This window comes from Falco cherrug, chromosome 9 (assembly GCF_023634085.1).
Source record: "Falco cherrug isolate bFalChe1 chromosome 9, bFalChe1.pri, whole genome shotgun sequence".
Taxonomy (NCBI): domain Eukaryota; kingdom Metazoa; phylum Chordata; class Aves; order Falconiformes; family Falconidae; genus Falco; species Falco cherrug.
The window spans coordinates 30,163,714-30,190,684 of record NC_073705.1 but is presented as its reverse complement, the minus strand read 5'-3'; the positions used below and the strand labels follow the sequence as shown (position 1 = coordinate 30,190,684).

General features: G+C 37.2%; 1 protein-coding gene across 2 annotated transcripts in view; it reads left to right on the top strand.

Moving 5' to 3' along the window:
* Window positions 1–21,097, top strand: part of DNTT (DNA nucleotidylexotransferase) — a 158,286-nt gene extending 137,189 nt beyond the window's left edge. For both annotated transcript variants that reach the window (XM_055721291.1, XM_027799592.2), the window contains one exon: window positions 19,780–21,097. In XM_055721291.1, the coding sequence (XP_055577266.1) occupies window positions 19,780–19,866 (87 nt within the window). In that variant the 3' untranslated portion in view covers window positions 19,867–21,097. The remainder of the gene's footprint in view (window positions 1–19,779) is intronic.
* Window positions 21,098–26,971: the final 5,874 nt, after the last annotated feature.

Sequence of the window (26,971 nt, the reverse complement as noted above, 5' to 3'; positions counted from 1 at the left end):
AATGCGTGTTTTACTTTCACCTTAATGTTTTATGATTTTTAAACTGATTTTTTTAAGTGGTTGGCAAACCACAGGCTTTCTGTTCTTGAAGGAGCAGCTGTCCTTGAAGTATGAGTGCTTCTCCCCTTTTACAGCGTCAGCAACCTGGAATAAGGTTCAAGAACTGCAAAGGTTCTTGGTTGCTCCTTTACCAAACTCTGGTGCTGTTAGCTAGAGTCGTGTGTCCTTGTCATGCAGAAGGGTGCTGTGGAGAGTGTCTGAAGCTGGACTCTACAATATTGGATTCTTGCACTCTTCTCCAAGAGTGTGGGTAAGACTTAATGTCTTACTGTTGTGCAGTGTCCAAGGTGTGAACCTGGAAAAGTGCACAGCCAAATCACTCTGAAATTTCTGTGTAAAATTTTGCACATACTGCTGGTGTTTTGGTTCAACAGAGAAAACAATCTGGAACAGTTGTTAACATGTGTGGAAGGCATTCATATGTCTTAATGAGACTGTTGTCTCATGAAATGGCTCTCAGATTCCAGTGTGTGCTTTTCTCCAGTAAGAATATTACTTAAGGAAAAACTTCCTTGTACTCCAGAAAATGAAATGCTATGGTCCAGTTGGCTTATAAACTTAGCATCATCTTTAACTTTGAAGTTTGCTCCACCATAAATCTAATGTCTTATTATCCATCTGTATGCTTCATGCCTTTACTTTGTCTCTATGATTAATCTCATCCAAGTCTCCATTTCTTCTTAATTTGACATCAATTAATTCAGTTTTGTGGATCTCAGTAATGTTGTAGACACCAATGTTGCTGCCTACTGTCTCCTGGGTACCACTAATACCACTTCAAAATCCAAGGAATGTCTGTAAAAAGGGTGGCTGCAACTTAGTCGTGTAAAATGTCCGTTTGAGCAGTTACTTTCCTTACCCCAGTATGGAAAGGATCCAATAGGCCCTTGTGAGTTAGGCCCTAGAGAGCCACTGTAGGTCTGGAAGACATAAGCTATGTCTTTCTGCTGAAACTGAAATTAAATAGTTTTAAATATAACTTAAATTCCAGACTGTAAGCACTAAAATGAAATTCAAGTTCCAAAAATTTCATCATCAAGAAAAGCTGTGGTTTTAATTTAAGCTGATTTTGTTTCAACTTCTGTTGTTCTGACATTTGCTGTTAGCTGCTCTTTGGCATTTCTGCAAAACCTTTTTTTTTGCTTGTTACTCTTAAAATTCCACAGGGACATAAATACGTTGGATTTCTTTTTTCTTTTTATTTTTTTCCTCTTTCTTTCTGATTCCATGTCCCTGGGTGTTATCTGAAATTGCAGCTTGCAGTTCATAAATACCAGACTGCTGTGATCCTGTTCTTCCTCATGGCTCATCCATCTGAAGATCCAATTCAGATACCCATTCTCTGTTACAAACAGCTGTAGATTCACTGCAGTCTGGCTGGTTGAAGCTCTCTCTGCTCCCTCTGGTTCTCTATGTGTAATCACTGAACATAAAAAGTATTACTTAAGCTTCCAAAAAACCTGACATGTATGGTTGTTAAGACACTATGCCTGTCACTGATATCTGAAGTGTTTACATTGATGACTGTGAAGACAGTTGTCCCACAAACCTCCGTTCCCATTAAGGAAACACAGCCTAGATAACTGTTAGCATTTAAAAGAAAGGTTGAGTGAGCAGGCTGAAAGTAATGTGTTGTTTTATCAGTTAGATTATTCAGGGTTGTGCACTGTCCAGGGACTGAACCTGGAAAAGCCCACGGCCAAATCACTCTGAAATTTCTGCTCATACTGCTGGTGTATTGGTTCAACAGAGAAAACAATCCGGAACAGTTGTTAACATGTGTGGAAGGCATTCATATGCAGATTGGAAATAACATCTGGAGATGACCTACTCTATTTGTGCCTTTTCTTACTCTGCAGTAGGTCCATTCTTGCCTAGTACCTATGTCTTTTCTTGTATCACTTTGTAACAGGGCATCATGTCAGCCATAGGATCGTGTACCGGTTCAGACGTGATGTCGGAGGACATAGTCAAACAGATTTCAGGTTTTCATGTTCTCTGAACGTTTTCTGATCTCTCTTTTAATCCTGAACTTGTGAAAAGGCAACATGAGAGAGAATTTTGGCATTTAGCATGAAGTGGCAATTGTGTGACCAAAAGAGAGCACACACATCATTGTAGTATGGCCCGAGAAAGGTAGATAGTCCAGAGGTTTGATTATTAGCTTGCAGCTTGGGTCACACTGTAGCCAAATTTTCTCTGTGTGTTCAAGCAGGTCATTTAACTTTCCTTGATCTCGCTTTGCAATAGTAAAACCTAATTCCCACAATGCAAAGATGCAGTAAGGGTAGGTAGTAACCACTGCGGAAAAAACTAGTTCAGTTTAATGCAGGATTTTGATCACTCAGCATTTTCCTTTCCCTATAACTGGGAGAAAGAACAAATGTTTAATGAAGAATTTTGATCATTCAGAATTTGCTTATTCTCTTAATCAGAGGGGAAGTCAAAATGTTGACACTTTCTGCAAAGGGAAATGCTTTTTGAATCTCAGCTTTGGAAACAATGCCCAGATCAGACTGTTCCAAACCTCAGACAGCTCTTTGGGCTGCAAGTGCGGAGGCACTCGGCTTGGCTGGCTGCTCCAGGCGCATGGAGCCAACAAGCTCCAGGGACCCTGGCTCTGATGTAATTAAAATGACTTATTTGAACTCAGGCTCCCAGTTAGCCTGTCAGGCAAGTTGTTGAGAAGATGGGCAAGCTGGCCGGAGCTCAAATAAGTGTAGATTTTTTAGAAGTGCCTAGTAAACTGGGTTCTGTTGGATTATTTTTTTTCAGGGCAATATTTTGGTGACTGTGTCATTTTTATGGAACACCCGGGTTTCAGTGAGTAAGAAAATTTCAACAAAACAAAATTAATTAGTGTTTTGCTGAATAGATCTGTTCACAAGGCAGTGGGATATTATGTTTGTGTGCCTACACACATCTTAAGTAGAAATATTGTTCCTTAGAACTGTCTTTTCTCTGGGAAACTTGGGAAGTTGCATTCCAGTGATTCCTGGCCACCAGAATCCATATATCATGTTACTCTGTAAAGCTTGGCATGAGGATGCCCCAAACATAAGTACAGAAGATGCTTCTGAAAGATCTTCTGTGCTATGCAAAGACCAGCCCTACCACTTACACCATGGATAAATTTGAGGTTTTAAAATGCAGGATTTATCAACCTTTTTTACTCTTACTTCCTAACTAAACTCCCTTATTTAAATTAATTGAAAACTAGTACCATTGCCAAATACTTCAGAACCTGTATTGTCAGAAAATAAGCTGCTTTTTGGTGGTTTACACATTTTGGTAACTCTTTGGAAACTATTCCTTGTAGTTATAGTAAAGAAGGACATTCAAAACTTCCTCACTGTACTTCGCATAGTCTCAGCTGCAGTGGGATTCTGTATTGCTCTTCCCTTTCATGCAAGGTGTACTCACTATTCTTGATGCCATTTGCTGTTCAGCAGTTACTCAGAGCCAAAGAGCCTGGAAGAAATCTGCTGTATTCTGCATCTCAGCTGTAATCACTTCCCATTTCACAGGAGAAGAGTTTGCATAACACAGGAATGTGTTTCATGGAACTGCTCCATGCCATAAGTTCTGAAGGATAATTTCCTCAAATTATTATTGTTTGTGCACGTAAGCGAGCATGTGGGCTAAATGAGAGGTGGGGTGGCCTAAATGCATTAAGCTGCTGCAGGTACTCTTTTCTATTCCTGTTCCATAGCAGGAGATTTCTAGGGATGGCATGTGGAACAGCTTCATGGCTGGATCATGCCTACACAGAAAGTGTCTCTTTCCTGCACTTTAATCACATCACTGCCCAATAGAGATCCTCAAATTGGTTGTGGGATCTGAGAATTGACTTTTTCTTCTGGATTTCAAATTTTATCTCATATAAACACACATATTTTCACAATATTCCAGAAAATCATTTTTAAGTGCAATTACTACTTTATGTAGTTTCAAGACAGCAAAATCATGTAAATAATTAGCATTGCTTTTTTGTAGAGGAGTGGCTTGGGTTCCTAGGGTATAAGAGATTGATTAAATTTTTAGCATGTGAATGTTCTTGCGCTGCCATTGTAGGTTGTTGGGGTTTTGTAAGAGGAGGCTCACAAGCTCAGTGTTATTTTGAAGAGTCATTGGAGCAGAAAGCAGTTATTAGTTTTATGTCCTACGAAAATTTAAGACGGGAAATAGCTGCCTCATTGTTTTCTATTGTTAAAGAAATATTGGAAAAGATATGACATGCTATGCAGAAGACTGGTGATTGATGACAATTTTGCATTTAAAAACCATTGTGTGAATTTGAATGGCATTAAATGTTATTTAGTTATTGAATAATGAGAGGTGGTTTATATAACTGCTCTGAATAGTAAATTTGCAAAATGCTCAGAAGACTTCATAATGGGACCCAGCTTTGCAAAACATTGTGCTGTGCAGTTACACTGAAAATAGCAAACCCCTATGCTCCCAACTTTTTCTTAAGAAAGCGTTTAATTTTCCTTGTGAAACCACTGTAATCATGAAAGAGAAAATTTGTCCTTGGGTTTCTTCAACACTGTGAAGACACATGCATGCACTAGCCTTCATCAGTATTGCAGTCTTTAATCACTTTATGGCAGAATGCATTCCTATTTGGGAAAAACCTTCACTGACTTTTCAGGCAGGGTTTGCCCTCTCTCTTTGCATGTATCTTTAAAGTCAAATGAAGGCGTGATTGCAGCCCAAGTCAATGACTATTAAACGACTGTAGTGCTCTGATGAGTTGCCTTCAGAGTGTCTGTAAGTATGTGGAGTTCTGCTATTGCCTGTCTTTTGCCCAAGTAGTTGCTTCACAGACAGCCACAATGTTTGCAGCAGGCAGCCCATCCAGTCATGTCTGGCAGCATGCCTGAACTTCTACCCTCCCTCCTGATGCTCGGATTTTTCTCTGGCATGCCACTACTTTTACAGGAACAAGCCAGTAACTTTTATTTTGAAGTCTTACCTGACAGTGACCACCGTGGTGGGAAAAGTGTTTGTGTGGTGACTTGGCTGAGAGGATGGAAACAGCTCCGGGGAGTCCGGACTGACTGCAGGTGGCTGGGTTGTTACTTGCACTTCCCAGAGCTTTGTAAACAGGTCTCCTAATAAAAAGTCAGCTTTGTTTTCCAAGCATTGACAGTTTTCTGTTACTACCCAATATGTTATTTCTCAAAAACATGTATCACTCGGAAGAACTGGCTATGATTCTGTGCCCTCATTTTGTTACACAAAGATATGTAATATTCACACATATTTAACGGTGTATTCAATAGTTACAGTCTCAAAATCCATTGTTTTATGTCATCTGAGAACACTTATTCCACAGTACCTTTTGCTGCAAAAAGGTGTTTGCAGAAGTTTACTTGCACAGTGAAAGAGACATTTTTTTTATGATTCTTTAAAAACTGGATGTTATGGTCTTATTTTGGCAGATGCTGCTCTAAAATTATGAAGTTATAACAGTGAGACAGCCTTGAGAGCATCTTGATGAATTAAACATGCTGCAGCTGCAGAGTTTGCTTTAGATGTCTGCAATAATGACTGGATTAAAGCTAAAGTAAACATAAAGATCCAGAATTTATACTATTGATTTCCAATGTGATCAGTTGTTCACACAACCATTGCTACAATTAAACACTGGGTCATTGTAAACAGATGCACATACTTTCATTTATGTTCCAATTCTACTCTCACTCTCTCAGGAAAGTGGAAATTGCATATGTGATTTGGGGGATTTGTTCTTTTTGCACCTGGTCTGTTTTTAAAAAATAAGAATTAAAATAATCTACTTTTCTTACTTCTTAGTAAATTAAAAAATAATAATGCGTTTTCTTCCAAAGTGTACTTCTCCACTGTGTTCTCTCAGCAGTTTAAATGTTTCACATATATAGCATATGATTGTTCATTTTTACAAAGTCTGCATGTAATTCATGTATATATTTAGCTAAATTTGATCCCTTTGTAACAGCAAGCTGTACATCTCTTACAAGGATAGATGTACCTAATTGTTGTTTCCTTTGCTCAGTGTGTTTTCTGAACAGTTCAGTGAAACCTGTATTGCTAATGAGAGAGCCCTGAAAATGTATAAGTAGGTACAGATCCAGAATATTTTCAATATACTCTTTTATTAATTTTAATTTCTAGGGCACTACAGAGCCAACCATTTTCAAGTGTTTTAATTCAATTATTCAGTTGGTATGCCTGGGTAAGTTATTGAATACCGGGTAGGTAACGTAGTCTTCATGATAAAATTAAAAATAAATTGATTGAGAAAAAACAAGGTAGAAAGAAAGATGGAAAAGGAAGGAGCCAAGGTCCAGAGAGGAAATGGCTTATGGAGTGGGAAGTTTATGGTGGTTGTACGGACTTGATAAGGAAGCGCACAGTGGTTGGACAAAGCGATGGGGAATGGAAAGGGTATTTGATTAGCAGCTGCATTGTGGAAAAAAAAAGGATCTGGGTTGGTTGAAGAGACTGAGCTGAAAAGGGGCACAAAAAAGGTATGACTGGGGAGAGATATGAGTGGACTAAAAAAATAAATTCATCAGGCTACTGCTTTAAGCTGGCAGCAAGAAATCAGTAAACTTTCAATTGCTCCAAATATCTGAGTAAACCATGCTTATGTCACTTTACTCTGGATATGGCGTGAGTGGAGCCTGGATTTACACTAGAAATCTGAGGGGGGAAGTCAAGGCCACAACTTAGTACAGGGCACTGGGAAGGGAGGGAGCTGGCACAGATGCAGACTGCAAAAGCTCAGCTTGCTAAGACTGGTTGGTCCCTACACTGGCCTGCAACCCAAGATTGTTTTCAGTGCTGTCAGCAAATACTTGTTAGCCCTGTGGCACAGTGTATTTCCTGCCGAGTGAAAGAGCCTAAGCACATTACAGGAGTTGAGGGAAGCAGTATTTCTTTGAAGAAAAAGAAGTCTCTGTGCATATGCATACGAAAACTGAATTAAAGTGAAAATATGATCAACCACCTTCTGGGATGTCTTAAATTGCAGGTCTTTGATTTTGCAATCTCAATAATGTTCTTTTGAAGTGGTTTGTTTATAATAATCCTATATGAATTACACTCAACTGTGTTTCCTAAAATCTGGGATTCTGCATTTTTCTTGTTTCATTCATTCATATCTAGCTTTATAAAGAAATATACAATAAGCCAACTTAACTATTTGACAAGCTAAAGCTCCTGTAAATAGCACAGACTTAAAGCAAAAGAGAAGTATAGCTAAAGTGCAAGAGGAGATAATCCCTGTTAACATTTTTAAGGACTTTGTGATAGGTCATAGATTGTCAGAGAACTGCAGGGTGTAATAAGTTTTTGTTCTAGTTTTGTTTACAACAATGTGCTTTTTACTGTTTTAAAATGTTTGCCTGGGTTGTGAGATAGGAAGGTCCAAGTTTGTCTTCATTTTGAGTGCCCCAAACTGAAAATATATTCTTGTAGTCTGGATGGTAATGTATTATAATTTTTATTGTGGAATGATTTTAATTATTACAATTGTAATTGGAGATTGGATAAATAACTCTGTAGTGTTTTGCAATAAAGTAACCACAGAACTGTCATTTTAAACAAAGAATAGTTCCATTTTATGCAAAGCATGGGTTTGTTCACAAACTAAATTTTAGGAAATTAAAAAGTGCTTATTCAGTTAAGTCAACAGATAATATTAATGTTCTTTAATATTTTATTTTTCAAAGTATTACCTCTTCAGCACTGGTCTATTTCTTTCTCCTTCATCAAAGCTAAGTTAGCTGCACATAGCAAGCATGAAGATATTTTGTTACTCTATGTTATGAAATAGTTGATGAGACAAGTGCCTGGAATATCTTAATATTAGACTGATTATTCTATTTTACTCAATGAATCTACTTTTTATTGTTCAGAAATTTAATATGAGTAAACCTACAACTAGAGTTAGAGAATAGTTGCTAGAGAAACATTCAAGTATGATATTTCTGATTAAGAGCACAGGAAATGTCCAGTGGTAAAAAGAAATGAGAATTTAGGATTCTGGTTTCTATTACCTTCAAAAATTATTCATGCCCAGAATTATTAGAATAAATTCCACTGCACTGCTTTGCATCAATACCATTACACATGATTTTGCCTGTGGGTGTTGAATCAATGGGTAATGCTTGCGATACTTTGTTTCTTAATCATGGGTTGTTATAATGTCATTTGAAAGAGTCATTTTTTTTCCTGAGTTATTTATCATCTTATTTGTAGCTGGATTAGGAACAGATTAGTTTTTATTTTAAAGTAGGCACAGTGATGTGAATATTACTACAGAAAATACAAGTTAAACATGAAATTTATATTTGGAGATAATAGAATGTCAGAGGAACTTCAGGTTATTCGCTACTGAAAATGTTTATGATACACCATCAAAGAGAAAATGCAACAGTGTCTACACAGTGCTGTAGAATATTGTTAATGAACTGGTTGAAATACTTCACATTTCTAACACAATTAGTACTTCAGCATTTCTGTTCTATAATTATCATGAAATTGTTTGTACTGTTGATAGTCTAATTCATAAACATAGCATAAATATTCAGCAAAGTGTCTAATTACAAGCAAAGCAAAAATCACCGACACCCAGTCTTAAAAGAAAAACCTTTCCAAAAGAACAAACAAGAAAAGGTTGGGAAAAAGAAGCAAGGAGGAATACTTGGAAGTTGTTAGTTACATTGTTTAGGAAAGTAGTAGAAGATAGATGCTCAGGTATTATAGCAATCCACAAAATGTAAAAAAGATGCTTTGACCATAATGAAGATAAATAGTACTCAGAGTAATATCTACTAATGTGCAATTACTACACAGTCCCAGTGTCTTACTCTGAGAATGCTGTCCGGCTGACGAGTGATGGAGTGAGCTGACCCTCTCGGGCTGGCGGGCAGTATCAGTGTCAGGACCATGGAGAGGTTTCATTTTTCCTTGTTACTTTCCGACAGTGTCCATACTACACAGGATAATCACTGAATACAATGATTCGAAACGTCTTATATAATGACAGGATTGTATACTTTTGTATCTGGAAATTGCTTTGCTTAGACTTTTTTTTTTCCTTTTCTTTTTTTTTTTTTTTTTTTTTCTTTTTTCTATTCCCTCCCCTCCTTCTCCATAAAATCTTTAGCTTGCTGTGAAAGTTACTGATTACGGTGATTCTTGTTAGCACTTTGTCTACCCTAATGAGTCAGCTAATGATTTCCAAGAAGTAGCTACCATTTTATAGACTGATGTTACATTGTATTCCTGTACTTCCATTGGAGATTGAAGGCACTCAATTTCATATCTCTCAGGGTACCACAGGAATGTATGGATCTTCCATACCGCTTTCTCTACAGTTGCTTTACATAATCCTGGGTCTGTAACTGGTGTAAAATTGCAAAGCTATTTGCTACACAGAAGCCCTGAGCAGACCTGTGTTTTCCACCAAAGATGTGCAACATTAATTCTTGTAAAGTTAACTAGCATAGAGAAGGAAGAGAAAATAGCTGGCTTCCTGGTCAGTGTTTGTGAGGTGTGCTTTCAGCTTGTCGTTACAAGTCAACGAAGAGGGAGTGGAGCTGGCTGCAATGCTGAAGGCAGGCTGCGGCACAGAGCATGGCAAGCCTAACTACAGGTGGAAATCCTGGTGCAGAGGCTGCATCTGTTGATCAGTGGCCATAAATAGGTGGACTGAGAAGGCACACATCCAGCTGTTGAAAGTAAATTGAATCATAGTCCGGGTAGGTAAACACTGCTACCACTGAATTCTGCTACTGACGTCAATAATTTTTAAATGTTGGTGGCAGCACTGGGCTCCTGTTAGTTATTTTAGTAAAAATCTCTATATGCTACCATGTGTATTCCTCTTGGACATGTAGCATTAAAAATAAAATCACAGCTTGCTGTCTTGGTTAGGCTGATACTCAATGACTTAAATTCTGCATGGTAAGGGTAGACAGTAATATGAAGCTAGGTATTTTGGAAAGATTTTAAAGAAATATGCTTGAGAGAGGCTAGCTTTCACTCACATGTCTTGTATTATTATAAATCATACTAATCTTTAGGTTAGTAAAATCAGATATAGACACAAGCAAATTGTAATAATCTCAGCAAAATGTTTCTTTTCTTTGAAATCTGTTCCCTTCTGCTGCTATATAGAATTGTCATGGATCTTGTCATAGGTTTCTTCAAATCTTGTGGCTTATACCTTTCAGAGGTATTAGCTGACCAAGTTAATGCACTTCTCGGTCTGCAAGAACTCACTCCAGAAGGTGATTGCTTTTGATAATGGGGAAGGTGGAAATATCTTTTTGTAAGTAAACAAGTTTTCAACAGGAATTGATTGAAACACTTTAAGTTTGCAACATCCTTCCTCATCCTCCTTTGCTGCTGCTATTTTTGCTGAGTCACTTTGCAGGCACATCCTGCACCTTCCTCTCAGAAACCCACTCTCAGAAATCCATGAAGATAAAAAAACTCAGGTTGATGTTTCCTATTCAGTCTACTGCAGGGCTTTCTTAAGACCCAAAGAAGTTTATCTAGACTATTGTTTTTTCCCCACCTTCTCTTTCCATTACTTTGTATGCTAGGCACCTTTATATTCTTGATTTTTGGCTGGCTGGTGGCTGGACTAAATTTGTGTAGCTCTGTAAATTTTGGTTGGAGTAAAATGATCTGACTCATTTTAATAGAAGTTTTAGTCTGAATTTACATCTAAGTAAAAAAAAAAAACCCAAACAATGATTCAGAAATGTCTGACCTAAAATTCCAGTGAAAATGCCTTTTTACTCTTTTCTTCAGTTTTACCTCCCTGAGTTGTTGTACGTGTTGCACTCCTTCTCCTTATGAAAGTGCTGAACTGCAGCAGCTCATCAGCAATTTCAATATTGTAAGAAGCATAGGAGGTACCATTAGAGGCTAAGTCATTCATTTAGTAACACTCTCCTCCATCTTCTTTTTTTGTCTTTTGATAGTTTGTTACTGGTATCTTTCCTTTTGTCCTTCACTCCTCTATTTTTTACTTATTTTTAGATGTTACTAGCATCTCCATATTTATCATTCCAGTATAAACCAAATTGAATTTGATGGGGATCAAGAATATAATCAACTCAAGGTGTTTATGCTGGGGCTTGAAAAAACTTAATTGTCAATAAATAGAACATCCAACTAGTTGTGCCATGGAGTGAATTTGGATAATTTTTCATCAATCAGTCTGCCTAATCTGATTACCTCTCTTCCAAGTGACCTTTCTGAGAGAAGATTTAAGTGCATTGCTGAAACAGAACATATGTTCTCCCTCTCTGTCCTGTCTTCTCTTGGGCTTTCCTGACTCAGTTTCTTTGACAGTGGTCCTTCTACATGTCACATCCAAGAATTCTTGGACATCTACATTCAGTGCATGCAGTGGCTGGCCTTGCAACTCGACTTTTTGTTTGAAAAATATGCTTTCCTTGGCAGAGGTTGATTTTTCTGTGACCTCAGTGTTTTCAAGTTGTTTTGGTTGTGAGCTAATGGAGATATTCAGGCTAGTGAGGCAGAGCAGGCTTCCCAAGTGAAAAGCAGCAGTGAAATTGTGTGATTTCATAAGGCTCGTTTGCTAAGGTTCATCAGAAATCCATGCAGCTCTCTGCAGTCAAATGAAAAAGTCTGTAGCATCATACTGTCTTTGATTCTGCAGTAGAAACTTACTTTTCTTGCCTTACTGAATTTGTGTAATGTAAGTCACAGTAACATTTAACTCTTGAAAATAGGTAGTAAATATTGGTGTAAACCATTAGGTGTGTGCCTAAGGACTTTTAACTTCCAGTTGATAAAACCATGCAACAGAACTGGATTAGTGAATCATATGAATTTCTTCAACTGAGCCAGAAAGATGCATGCTATTCCAATGTAATGATGGTTTTGAAAAATTTTAACAGCTAAGATAGCATGTATGCTTTCTGGCCTCTTTGTTCCTTCTTTTTTTCTTACTTTTTAGGCAGATCTCATTTCTGTTTTTAAAGAATTTTATAGTGCAAACCCCAAAACTCTTTTTCTTGCAATTCTGATCATACAGTAAAGGAAAATATTACTAGTTCAAGCTTTCAAATGTCTGTTTATTTCTTTTCTCCTCAGTATTTTGTGAGTTAGAGGAAGCTGCTTGGGGCTATTGCCACATATTACATTTAATAATCATTTATCAAGAAAAAAATATATGTACTACAGCTACCTTTTTAAAAAAAAATTCACCAGTGGTGGTTTTAGCATTTGTAGAAATTCTACCATAAAATTGATAGGTTGTTTGCACCTATTCCATCTTGTTTGTTTTATTTCTAATGTTATTTCTAACATTTTCACAGATGAGAAATAATTTAATGCTATACCCATTTAGTGTCAGAACCATGCTCTGAACTCAATAAAATATGAACATCAAGTACAGAAGATAGCTGCAGTCAATCTAAGAATTGCAGGAAATGTGACAACAATAAGACTTGAGTGTATTATTTTGTGGAGATATGATTGTGCAGACATTTTCGATGCAACAATCAAGATTCCTGTATTAGTTGAATACCTTCAGCATGATGTGCAGGAATATAATGAAATACATACTTGCCTACATTGTAAGGTATACATTATAAATGGCTGTTTAAAAGTAGCATCTTCCTAAAAGTCTCTGCATTGCTAGTGTGACCCGCGTGCAGTGGTGGTGAATTAACACTTGTTCTAGCAAAACCAGCCCAGAGGCAGAGAACAGATAGGGTAACACTCAGGTCAAGTAAACATACATGAACATTCCTACTGCTAATTGTGTGGAAAGTACTTGCTATTTGATGGATTACTTACGTTTCTGCCTTCACAATTCTTTCTGTAAGCTCATTTCATCAATAAAATTCATCTAATTAACAGTTATTAATATATTTTTTTTGCAGGGTACAAATGCTATTTGAGCAAATGGGATCAGACAAAAAGGGAGTGTGGGCAGTTTAACAGTTCTGCACTTTTAATCTAATAAGCCATTGTAGTATACTCTGTCAAGTGTAGGTCTTTGGTGTTATGGTGCACTGCTTCACTCAGTGCAGTGGCCTTTCATCTCTAAAGGAGTGCTTTCACGTCTATTGCAAGCAGTGTAAGTAGCATCATCTCTGCATTAGTCCCAAATATCTTTAATTAAAAATCTTTAATTGGCTTGGCATAAGTGATGACTGTGAAGATGTCACTGAAGTGACAAACACATGTGTAAGATAAATTTAAGGTGCATTTTGATGTCTTTTACTATGGTTGATTGAGCAAGTCCTGTTGTTACCACCATTCATCTACAATTGACTTTACCCACAAACTTTATTTCTAGAATGGACTCTGTCCAAGCACAATGAACAGTTAAGTTCCAGGTTTGCAAATGACAGTTTGTTCTCTTCTTTTCTGTTGATTTATCATTGTTGTGCTTACTGCCACTGTAATAATTCCAGACACGTAAAGTGATGGGGGTTTAGATTGTTTGGTATTTATTATTCAGTATACTGGAAATAGTACAAAGTTAGATATGATCATATTGTCATTATATCACCATTTTAATATTCTTTTAAAGGAAAACAAATGTTAAGGTAATTTAACTGGTGTGCATAGATGTCACATGTGAAACAAAATATAAAAATTTGTGAAAGAATACAAAAATTAAATGAGAAAATCCCTAAATATGCTATGTAAGAGTTTGCTATTTTAAAGCATGCAACATAATTAGGATACAAAGAAAAGCTTAGAATAAATGTATATGTTAGTGACATTCCCAGATACTTCTCTAGAAGCAAAGTGGTATCTAACAGTTTTGTAATTTGTTAACAAGATACTGTTGGCAATATTCTGTGTCCTGTCCTCCCTCCCCCTGCCACTGCCCCCATTTATTTGATGAAACAGTATGCCAGGAGTCCAGACAGACCTTAATGACTATGGCCCTTCAGGGTCTTTTGCAGAAGGAGGGGGTGTGCCTCCTACACAATGTCATAGTTTTCCAAAGGATAATGAAATCCACTAGAGTATAACTGCATTATTTCTGAATTACAGCTGTAGAGCAAATAAAAGTCAGCACTATGAAAAGAGTAGGAAAAATGAGACATGGAAGGAAATTCTTTGGTCTTTGAAAGGACATGATTTAGCTATGACTTATTCAAGAGTAAATGCTCAAATAATGTATAAAGCAGAGTTGGGCCAGTAATCAACTGGGGAACTTCATAGTTAATTCTAGTCTCTCAGCTAATACCAAGGATGATAAAAATATAAAGAAAGAAATGAATCAATTTTCCACCATGTGTCTCATCTTCACAACAGTAGATTGCACATAAAAATCTGGGTACTTCACTCTGGCAGATTCTGCTGGTTCAGAAACATTAAATCCCATTTCATCAATGATACTGACTATCTGGACCTACTGGCTTTCATTTTTAAGGTACTTGTATTCAAACTAACTTCCTAAGTTCATCTTGAGATGGGGAAAATAGTAGTGAAATGCCATGGTGACAGGCTGAGAGTTATTTACAGCGTTACTCAGTCATAACAGAGTATTCAAGTCGGTATTTTGCAACCAAGCTATTTGGTAATATCAGTCTACTTCCAATCTGATTAAATGTGTGCTTTTCAAGGAGGCTGAGTTAATATTGATGGAGAGCATGAGTAGACTTGGTTTCAGGAACTTTGTGTACACAAAGCTGGCAGAACAGTTGCGGGCAGAGCAACAGCTTCTGTGAGTCCTGAGTGAGCAACCGCGGCAATGTATTGTTTTGCTGAGTGCAGTGTCAGGAGGTTGCTGTCACTGCAGTATTTTTCCTTCCTGGCCAAACACTGGAAAGGAAGATGGATGGCCACAGTAGAGGCAAGTGTGGGTTGGGTGTCTGAGCAGTATAATTTCAACAGCCTAAAGAATTTATCTAGGCTCACTGAAAGTACAGGTTGCTTAATACATGAACAGTGCATATCCAGTAGCCTAAATTTTCATATAATAGCCAGATCCTTTGTGTTATGAAAATCAAGAATTTGTGCACAGTAATTTCTAGTAATCTCTGATTTGTTGGGGTCTTTTCTCCTACATCTTTACTGGACAAATTTCTAACCATATTTTAAGGTTTTCTACCTTTATGCACAGGTTAAACCTACTTATGTTGAACTACTCAAGAAGTAGGTTAAAGAGACACGTGAAGGTACTCCAAAAATGGGAGAGAAAAAGGGGTCTGAGGTACTTTCCTGTGAAGGCAACTTTTCCCAATTATTTAAATGATGTATATACAAAATCAGTAAAATCAGTATTTGCCCTCCAAAACAACCATGTGCTGTTGGCCAGTGCTGCCAATATAAATATATTTATGTGACTAAAACTAGAATTCCATTTTATTGAGTAATGGTTTTGTTCTGCTGCTTTGTCATATTAAAATGTGAGATGAAACCAAGTGACAATAGTAGCATAACATCTGTTTGAACTTTGGCAGTGCTGGTTAGGATATCATCAAGCAGTGCTAGCTCCGTGCCTTCACTCTCTGCTTCTCTTTCATCAAAAGTATTATTGATCATTAATGCCAAAATGAAAAATAAGAGGTAGCAGTTCACATAAGAAAACATTTGGATGGCAGCTGTTCTACATTAGGTGTAGTTAATGGTCATGTTTGCAACCACAAATGTAATATTTACATCCATTGAAATAACAGAATTGATTAAACGGGATAAGAGCAGAGTGATACCAGCTGCTCCAGAGCATTGTTTTTTGTAAGTTTGATTGATGTTGATTGGACATGTCTTGGATCAGCTGAATATTAGTAAGAAGCTGAAAAAAAATCACAACTAGGCAAGCAGTTCATTACTTGAGCAAAAAGAGAAGAAAAAAGGAAGAAAGAACAGTAGTGAATGCAATAATCAAATTTGCATCACTGTATAAGCCCTGCATAGACTGACAAAGAAGAGAAATCATAGGTTCTGATTAACATTAATAACACATCGCTAAAGCAGTTGGCAGATATCAGCTAGAGATTCATTTAGAAACATGGCTTGTAGCTACTGAGAATGGTATTCAGCATCAGATACTTTGTATTAGAAATTTTCCCTGTCAAGCAAATGAAATGAGTTTTGCTTGCAGAAAAACATAAAGTGACAGAACAAAAGAAATGGGATGCAATTTGGGGTCCCAGAGATATGAAGAGCTTCTATTGAAGAGTAACTTTAAAATCTGTCTACAAGTATAAGATCTTTCTTCTTGTTTTACTTTTGTGCAGTAATGTGTGGGTATGGATTTCCCTCTCTTGTTCTTAATAATAATAAAAAGAAAAAAAACCCCAAAACATCCCTAAAAGTCTGTCCTCCCAGGACATACTGTGAGAACAAAATATCCCCAGTATTGTTACCCGATGGGCAGTTGTCAATGTCGCTTTTAATTTTCCTTTATTCTGTTCAATATCTTGTTTTCTACCATTTTTTACCACTCTTGTCTGTATGAAAAAGGACCTGTTTTCCTCTGGTCAGTGTTTTTGTAGGTTCTTTTTATTCCAGAATCTGACTTTTAAATTTCCAAGGAAAAAGGAACGTTATTGTCTGTGTTTTATAAGCAGTCTTTGCTATTGCAGACACAACTTTGAACTGTCAGTTCATTAAGGATATGTGATTGTTCTCAGCTTTTCATGCTCCAGCAATGCTCTGTAGTTGTCTTGGGCACTGTCCCAGAGTCTAAATATTCATATGCTGAGAACTTCATGGTGGAAGATAGAATACTTTAGAAAACTGGTGACTTTTTACACTACAGGAGTCAAAGCAAAAAGGCATACAATGTTTGTCCTGATTTGATTTAAAAAAAAAAAAAAAAGTCTCTGAAGCTATGGGCCAAATTATTCCCTTAAATTTCTGATACGGTGTGTTTGAATATGAAAATTATCTTATACAAGTGGAATTCATTGTGGGAAGGTGAAAAAACTCCATATACCTTGTTAGGAACTTTTACTGTGCACTCTAGTACTCTGATCCATATGGAATATATCACTGTGTGAATTCAATGCCTTTACAGTAGAGTTAATATATCTGCTGTTCTCAGTATGAAAGGCTGTTTCAATGGGTTTGGTTTGGGTAAAGTGCAATTGATACACGACAGTTCTGCAAATACAGATCTGGGGAATATGAATGCCAAAAAGTTAATATGATAAGCAACTAGCTTCTGAGCATGGCAAGGCACTATTTGTGAAGACTGCACTGTACATATTGATACATATGTTACAGAAACAGATACAATTTTAGAAGTTATTTTCTGATTTTATAATATATTTTTATTAATAACACAGAATACATCACTTCACGTTGCCATAATTACAATTTACTCTAATTATTTGCCTATTGAGATTGTTTTTGTCTAATTAAATATGAACTGTCTCCCCAAAAAATATTGAAAATGTTCCATATTACCTCACTGTATAACAATAATTTGCTAAGAAAGATAAATGACTTAGTAACTTTGGATGGTTTCAAGAATATATCAGCCAGAGCTACTCTTAAATACCTACTTTGCTGGTTGAGAACTCTGGATTGGAACCTCATATTCTGTCCTTTCTGTCTTCCCCAAGCTCAAGGGAACACTGATGGCCTCGTCTCTGTTCAGTCAGGAGTATCTAACCTCTACCATCTAACTTGGTCTTCATAACCTTTCTAGCACGATTAAACAGCTTTCATTCTACTTTGTGGCACTGGAAAATAGCTGCTAGGAAAGCTGCCAGCTTGGCCACTCTGGCTGTTGGAACTGAACAGTGTTAATGGAAGATGGGTCTTTTCTGTAGAGTTGGACTTAGAACTTCAAATGTCAAATACCCCTATAATGAAATGGAAACAAGATTCGGAAACAAGATTCTGAAACAAGTTTCAAAACAATAAAATTTGAGTCTAGCTGACAATTAGTGTTACACTTCACTTTAGGAGTTCAATTCTTTGCTATGCCCTGGCAAACCTGTAGCTCCTGACAGGTCTGAGATACGGATCAAGCACTGGAAAGAATGGGACTGATGGAGAATAACAAATAAGCCAGTGGGTACCAGCTGATGAGGTGAATTTTACTGATGATGCACAAGCATATTTCATAGGCAGCATGAGGCTGCCCTGGGCTCAGCAGTTTTGCTTGTTCTTTCTGGCTCATTGTTCTTTCTGCTTTCCTTCTGTTCTTGCAGCAGCTTAGACAGCGTTATGTAGCCTCCACATGCTCTGGCGCCGTACTGCTTCGTCAAACTGCATTCTCAAGTCTCTCCTACCAGTGTTGACGAATTTCTCTCCTGACTCATAAGTAACAGGGGAGTTGAAAGGAGAAACAGTGACGTGTCGGTAACCAGAAGCAGGATCTACCTGTTCCAATAATCTGCCTACCTGCTGCTATCAGAGTCCCTTGAACTGTGTTATCTCAATGGGAGTAAGAGACAGGGAAGCACCATCCAGATCAGGAAGTGAAGGAGACCAAGAGGGAAAGAACACAGAGGAAAAAGAAGGAAAAATTGTGAATCTCTGGTTCCAGAAGTTGTTTCACTATACCATGGACCTGCTCTGATCTAGTTATGGGCTGGAGCTCCTGACCCATTGCCAGGGGTGTGCTGGGCAGCAGAGCCCTCCTGGAGGCTCTGCTCAGCAGCTGAGCTAGCAGATGTGCTAGCACAAATGTTCTTAAACTTTACGACAGTCAGAGATTTTCCTGACTCAGTGGAATTTATCAGTGGGTAGTTCTCTAGGCAGCATCTCCTCCTCCATATTAGAAAGTAAATCTACAAGATTATGAAACCTTAACCCATAACATAAGTTTTCATGATACTGGAGTTCGAGATAACGGGAGTTCAGAGCTGAAAGCTGATTGAGACTTAACTTCAAATGATTCAGGAATTGCTGAAATATTAAGTATTCTTTTTCAATAGAAATGAGTTCTTTCTTGCTTCCAAACTCCTTTAAATGGTGAGGTTTCACTGTTTTAATATTCATGTACCTTAGCAGCTTTTTTAACTAATATTGTACTTCAGTGATGAAAGGAATGCATAAGGCTATGTACTTTACTGTATCAGTCATCTTAGGGGAGGTAGGCTTGTGGGTGGTTCCTGTGCAAGAATATTATCCTGTATTATCAGAAGTGCAGATATGAAAAAACAAAACTGGTTTGTACTGTAAAACATTCATTAGGAGTGTAAGTGTAAAAAAAAAAAAAAAGTTTCAATTGTTGATCCCTCGTTTTCAGCTTGCTTTTCCAGATGGAATCTTTTGTCTTTTCAGATAAGCCTTCTGTGAGTATTAGAAATTTGGAAAGCATTGATGCTTTTAAAACTTGGCTATACATAATTAGTGTAACCATTGAATCAGCTTGAATGCATTTATAGAGAACATTATTAATTTAACAATCGTTGATGATTTTATGAAGAAAGTCAAGTTATTGACCCTCATGGAAAAGAAATGTAGTTTTTATTAGAGTACTAGTCCTAATACTTGTGCACAGTCTTGAAAAAGTAAATCAAAACAGAGTTGTAAACTAGTCATTAGAACTGAAAGCATCAAGCAGCATTAGAATTACTTTTTAACTCGCTTTCGCATTTCAAAGTCAGCACACTGATAAAGACAGTGTATTCTGTAGAGGATACAATGGGTAGAACTGTCAAAAATTAACTCCTTTAAACAGAAAAAAACCATCAATTGAAATTTCCTTCTAAGACCCTTATTGACTTCCTTTTTTATTATTTTTTTTCACAGAGGATCTTTCTCAAAGCTGGAAGTGAGGAAGAAATCTTTGCATATCTTGGCTTGGATTATGTCGAACCATGGGAAAGGAATGCGTAAAGTGATTTGCCAGTGTACATTCATCAGCTGACAGCAGTAGTCTTTCAGTCTATTGTGCAGTCTCATTTAGACAAAGAAAGAGATTATGACAACTAAAAAATTATAAATATATATTAGTTAGAAGCCATTATACTTGCTGATGCTCCTAGAAAAGAGGAGTTTAAGTTCTTCAGAATCCTGTCCAATATTTTCTGTTACAGTGTTTGAAGTTTGTTTGTTATAGTTTGTTTGAAGTTTTCTTTTTAGTTTAAGTTTATAGTTTGCTTGAAGTTTGTCACAGGATGACAAGGTAGACCATTTTTAGAGGGAAAAACTTGAAAATGGTGAGGTTTTTGCTTGTGATAGGAATTTAACGTTCCTGTGAACTATACTTGCTTGTTAAAATATTGTCAGCTACGACAATATCTAAATAATACAAAATATTTGAGCTAAGTCTGAAAATTACTGATAGGCATGCTTATCTTTAACTGAATTTCATAAGTATTTTGCTGAAACCATATATAAAGTTGCTACTGTATATAAGGCTTAACGACCTAGGCAGCAATTGGTCTGGGAATCTCAGTAAGTTGAGGCTTCAGCTGTAATATTTTTCCAGGCAAAGCACCACTCCTCAAAACTGTAAACAAGTTGAGAATTCAGTGAGTTAAAAAACATTTCACGGGAAGGGATTCTGGAAAGGAAAAGTGGAGTAACTCAGCAGCAATCTTCACCTGTGACCAAAAGTTACTATAAATTTGGTGTACTTATTTGGACTAAAGAAGATTCAGGTTGTGTGATGTGATGGTCATTAATCAGGAATTTGAATCATAACCTGCATGAAAACAACAGCTTTAATTGTCAGGCTGGTGGCTGCTCTAAGGTGGGAGCTTTTAGTTGTCTGTGCTCAATTTAGATAGCTGGAAATTTATTTATTAGTAGATATATATGCATTGAAATGGAAGTTTACCTGAGCTGTTTGGCTATTGCTGCTCTAGAATGGTATTCCCTCTTTTTGGTCAGAAATTCATCTTGGTTGTGATAGACTTTCAGAAAATTTCCAGGTAGCTCTTGTGACTGTAATGACAATGAAGAATTTGTAATACATTTATCCTTTAATGAACAAGGGCATGCAGTGCTTTAGGACATGAGGTTGCTTTCTGGCCATTAATTTTTCATTTGTAGAATAAAGATGATATTTATATATCAGATATAGTTACATGACAGTTCTGGTGCAAATAAAAACCGTGCTGAATTTGTTTACTGGTTCCTTTCAACTAAGGAATGAACTTCTAGAGGATTGCATCATAAACTATTCTAAAACCTCAGTCAGGGATGTAGAAAAACCTGATAACAGGATGGAATTTTATTCTTGCCTGTGCCAATAAAATCATCCTTTTTAAGTGCAGTTTTGCTAACTGAGCTGAAAATATAACACTGTTCTAAATTGCTCTAACTAGAAAGCACTGGCATTGCTTCCTGCTTTATTGTGCTGATGTATGAAGCACCTTCTCTGTGTTTTGCATCAAGATGCTGACACTTAAGTAGCAATGACATTTTTCAGTCCTAGTGGAAGAGAACAAAAGCAACAGTACCTTATCTAAATATTCTTTCTACTTGGCCAACACTTACCAGAAATTATACATTCCAGTTGCACTGTTTCTGCATACTTCAAGCCACACAGGAAATAATGAAACATTCTGATTTCCACATAAAGAAGTAACTCCCATTTTGCCTGTTTGTGCATCACTTATATTTATACAGCCTGTGGGGGAGAAGATACCAAACATAAGTTCTGTCAGCTCCTTCAAGACTAGAAGAAAACAGCATATCACTTTATTCTTTTCTTTCCCTCAATTTTTTTTGCACTTTCCCTAGAATACATCTTCCAGATTTCTCACTGGATCAAGCATTATCAAAAATTATGGAATTATTAAATGAGGGGTTGAATTAAACAGAAGGTCAGATTAAAAGACCAGGATGGTTTGACTTTGAAGAAGATAGCTTCTGTTATGAACACCTCCACAGAGGAAGCTGGTACCCCAGTCACTATCATCACTACTGTATGCAGGATCATCCCTGATAGCACTAGCCAAACTCACCGTGCGTGCAATGGCAGAGCAAAAAAGGCATAAACTCAGGTTTTGGTATATAAACTCTGAATCATTATATGTTGCTTCTTGCATCAATTAAATCTTGTCCTACAAGTCTGAACATTCTCAACCCTGTAATGATTTCAGTGATTCTTAACGGTGCTAGTCAACTGAGACTATAATTAGAAAAGATAGAAGTCACATAGGAAAACTGGGATGGAACAGGCTAAAGGAAATAAAACCTTTATCAGTTGAGCATGTCTGGATCCATGAGCATACTGAAAACTCCCTACAGTGTGGTAGAACTGTTGGAGTCGGTGGTAATGATGCTTCTGAACTCTTGAAGGACAGTGGAGGCCTGGGGGCCTGGGAAAGGGCAAACACTTGTAAAAAGAACACACCAATGTTTGTATTAGGAGGAAGGGAAGAGAGAATTTCAGATCAGTGCACTTAATAGCTCCTAAAGCGCTAGAGAATGATTAATAGCCTTTATTTTCAAAGCACCTGGAGGAAAATAAAGTGATAAGTTATTGGTAACTTGTTCATCAGAAACAAATCATATCAAACTAATTCACTTGTAAAGTCCCTGGAGGCTGGTTTTTAAAATGTCTGTCCCTCCTCCCCTGCCTCTACGCCAAGGCAATTTGGGAAGTAGGAAGAGGAGAAGGATCATTGGTTTTATAAGCATCTACATACTAACTCTCTAAAAATTGATCAGTGACTCTATCACTAGGAAAAACAGGTTAAAGTTAAAAAGAAAACCGCTTATTTCTTTTATGGTTTGTGATAATTTGTGATTTGTCAAATATCCCAGATAATGGGATAAAAACATGGTATAATATACATTGCATTGGCAACATAATGTAGTCATTAAGAAACAAACAAATCCAAATGCACAATCATACAAACACCTTGCTACAAATCTCTTCAAGGCAAAACCAGTGAGATATATTTAGATTGGTGGGTAATAATGTAGTTAATGTCATCAGTGAGTCTAGGTGGTATAATACGCTAAAAGAAGAGCTTATTGTATTTACACAACTCTACAAAATTGCAGATCCAGGGAACCTAAATATTTATATAGCTGGTATTATAAACTTGAAGACACAGATCTTCTGGAAATAACTGCAAACTTGAGAACCACTGCTACTTTACATAAATAACTCCAGAACTTTAAAAAAACAAACCTAAAGATCTGCATACCTTATTATCTCCAAATTAAATGTATTTTCTATAGTTTATGGCCAGAATTGTTGAGATTTCTCAGGTGAGCATCTTATTCCTCGGTATGAAATGTATTCTCTCACTTTTTGAACAGCTATTTCTCTCTATCATACAGTTTCCTTCAGCAACTGCAGTTAAAATAATCAAGTCTTGGGTCTAAAAGGTTAATTGAAGTCACATAAACAAACAAAGACAGGGAGCTCTGAAAACCTGTCACAGAGGTTATGCTTCTGCTGTCATGGCTGTCAGTCTAGCTAGGACACAGCACTGCTGCCTTTGCCTTTAAGGACCTAGTAGGAGCCGTATCCATAAAAATGTCAAGTGTATAACTGTAGGTGAGTCAGAGCTTTCCACTTCTAAATTCAGCTAATTAGCTGATCTCTGTGTACACGTCAAGCCTTCTTTTTGTTTGTTTTGTGGGGGTTTTTAATGTTTCATTTTACAAAGAGGACCAAGCAATCTTTGCCCCTGCTGCGTAGAGTTACTAAGTGCCTTTTATTTTAATCAGGATACATCAGTTGCAACTTGTTTTAGCTGATGATACTCCTTAGGAAAAAAGAGCAGTCCAGAGTCATGGATTAGTATCCATCCTTTAGGATCTAATTTACTTAAGATAAATTGTCTCATGCCTGTTTACAGCTTCTTTTGTATGGTTCGCGGTATTATACATTAGGTCTGTCAAATTCTAACTCTGGATGTGGTCTATTCACTTTTAACTAAAAATCTGGATCTTTGAATGGGGAAATGAAATATTTTCAGGTGTCCTGTATCTCTGCCATAATTCTACTGTGCATGTGTGGCCTTAGATCTTGCTCAGGTGTCTACAAAGTAGGTTGCCCTAGGAGCACCTGATTTTGATGTTTAGATTCCCAAATCTGTCTACACAGATCATTTATTTCACATTTCCATTTCAATCTGCCATTTCAGTTCCTCTTTCCTGTACTTGACATTACAACATTAGAACGTGATTCTGTGGTGGCCAAAATAAATTTTAACCTAAGCATCAAACATTAAAAGCACAAACCTCACTGTCATGGTTTAACCCCAGCCAGCAGCTAAGGTTTAACTTGGCCAGCAACCCCAATGGGATGGGCAGGAGAACTGGGGGGGGGGGGGGGGGGGGGAAGGTAAAACCCATGGGCTGAAATAAGAACAGTTTAATAATTGAAATAAAGGAAAATATATTACTACTACAAAGAATAATAATTGTGATGCAAAAGGAGATAAGAAAAAGATAAAGATAAATAAAACTCAAGGAAAAAAACCCCAGACAAGTGATACACAGTACAATTGCTCACCACCCCTTGACCAATGCCCAGCCAGCCCTTAAGCAGCAATCCCAGCCCTCCCCAGATAACACCCCCCTGGTTTATATACTGAGCATGACATTCTATGGTATGGAATATCCCTGTGGGTAGTTTGGGTCAGCTGTTCTGGCTGTGTCCTCTCCCAATTTCTTGTGCCCTTCCAGCCCTCTTACTGGCAGGGTGTGAGAAGCTGAAAAGTCCTTGACTTACTATAAATTTTACTTAGCAACAATTAAAAACATTAGTGATTTATCAACATTATTCTCATTCTAAATCCAAAACACGTCATTGTACCAGCTACTAGAAAGAAAATTAACTCTGTCCCAATCAAACCCAGGGCACTCAAACTATTCAACAAGTTCTGTTTGTCCTTCATCTTTTCCCTGGTCTTTGCTGCTTTCGGTTTGCATGGCCACTTCCTCGTTTGAAGGTTGTGTGGAATCAAGTGAAAATGGACATTGTGCCACCCTGGCCTAAGGTGCTCTGCTAAAGCCAGATGTTCTCTGTTCTGGTATCACCTCACATAACATCAAATCACAACTGGAAATGCTTTTTGCCATGAATGTTATTCAAACCTTTTCAGAATACTTAATTTAAAAAAATATTTAATGACTTCTTCAACCCATAAAATCTAACAGTATTTTTCACCTAATGCCTCCAAATAAATAGTATTCTCAAATACTACTGGTAATACAGACATTCCATACATGTTTCATGGGGGGGTTACTGAACTACTTATCCCAGAATGCCGGGTGCCTCGGGTAAAGGCTGGATCACTTGGCTGATCAGCATCAATCATACCTGCAGCTGGTGACTGACTATGGGGAGAGAGATCATGGGTTAGGTAAGTACCAAGGCTCCCAGTTTGCTGGGGTTTAGTAAGTAAAACCACTTAATTGAAAGATAAGCTACTTCTTAAAATTGTTGCCGGTATTTGATTCAAGTTCCTTTGTGCAGCAGGAAATACTGTTGTGAGGTATATTGCCTTTTGAGTTGCATTCTCTCCAAAATCAACAAGTTAATTCAAAGAAATTTTTGGAAATGGTGAAGCTTCCCAATTCCTTTGCCATCATTTTTAAAGTTATAAGGGAAAAATGCCTATATGAAACCAACTCAGAAGCATTTCTATTAAATAAAGAAAGACTTTCTAGCATGGGTAACATTATTTCATGTATTTCTTGCTATATATACGTATGCTATATCCAAATTATTCTAACTTTTCTCTTCAGAGTATTTTTCTCTTTAGTAAGCTATGCATTAAGATATAATAGAAAATATCAAAGGAAGTCTCTATTTTTAAAGACTAGGTGATTTCTCTGCCAGGGGAGGTGTAGATTATATTACAGAAATTGGTCTTTGCAATGTCAGGGAAAAAAAGGGCAAATAATGAAAGTGTTATCCCAGCACTTAGAAGATAAAATAGTAATCTTTGTCTATTTCTAAACACTAAAAGAGAGATGAATTGGGATTGGCTTCACTCCTGGGTAGAGAGACTGCGGAGTTTCTATAGCTTCAAAAAAGGACAGGGTTCTGTAATGGTGTGACTAGGTGGGAGTGTTTCTGCAGCTGGAAACCATTGCTGATGATACAAGTCTGGGAGTGTTCAATTTTTGGTAGCCTAAGCATGGGTTGAAAGACCATATGGTCCTGTGGCTTCCATAACTGTATTCTATGAATCCCACACTTCAATATGCAATGGCTAGGAAATTTTTGTTCTGCATTCCTCTGAAACACAAAAGATCAAAGAGACAATGTTGAGCAGGTTAGCTAGGATCTACTGCTTCCAGTGATCCTGAAAACGTTGTGTCCTGGTTTAAACTATAATTTGATACATGAGTTGGTTGTCTATGTTTCAAACTAAACTAAGGTGTCTGAGATATAATTTGATGCCTTTTGCACTATGCTTTTATGTGTATTAAAGGCTACTAGAAAGTATCTTTTGTTGGCATTTTGTGAGTGGGAAGTGGTTGTTCTGGAAACCCTTTCCAGGCTAGTTGCAGGGCTGTAGCTGTTGCAGGGCTCTTGACAAATGATGGATGATGTAATTTGAATCTTTTATGATACCAACACTAAAAAAAGAAGAGAAATACCACAAATATCAGTATCTGTTTGGACAAAATGTCAGAATGACAGGAGGAATACAGGTATTTCCCTCCCACTCTGCCTCACCCCTTGCCCCCAGTTAGATCTGACTTTACTAGGGGAAGAGGACATGTACCTGAAGAACTCCACTGTTAACCACAGAACAAGTTCTCTCCTGCTCCCTTTTGAAAGGGGCTTATGACCCCTTTCTCTAGCTACTTGCCTGAAGGACCCAGAGGTTCCCTTTGGCTGCATGTGACCAGAAAGTGGAATGTTGAATCTTTAAAGCAAATTTCTGTCAGATGCAAATAAATGGGACCTAATGAACTATGTATTTAAAAAATGATGCTGCAAGCCACTCCGGTACGTGTGTGTACACAGGGAAAGATTTTTAAAAACACCCGAGTGAGAAAGAAAGTGTAG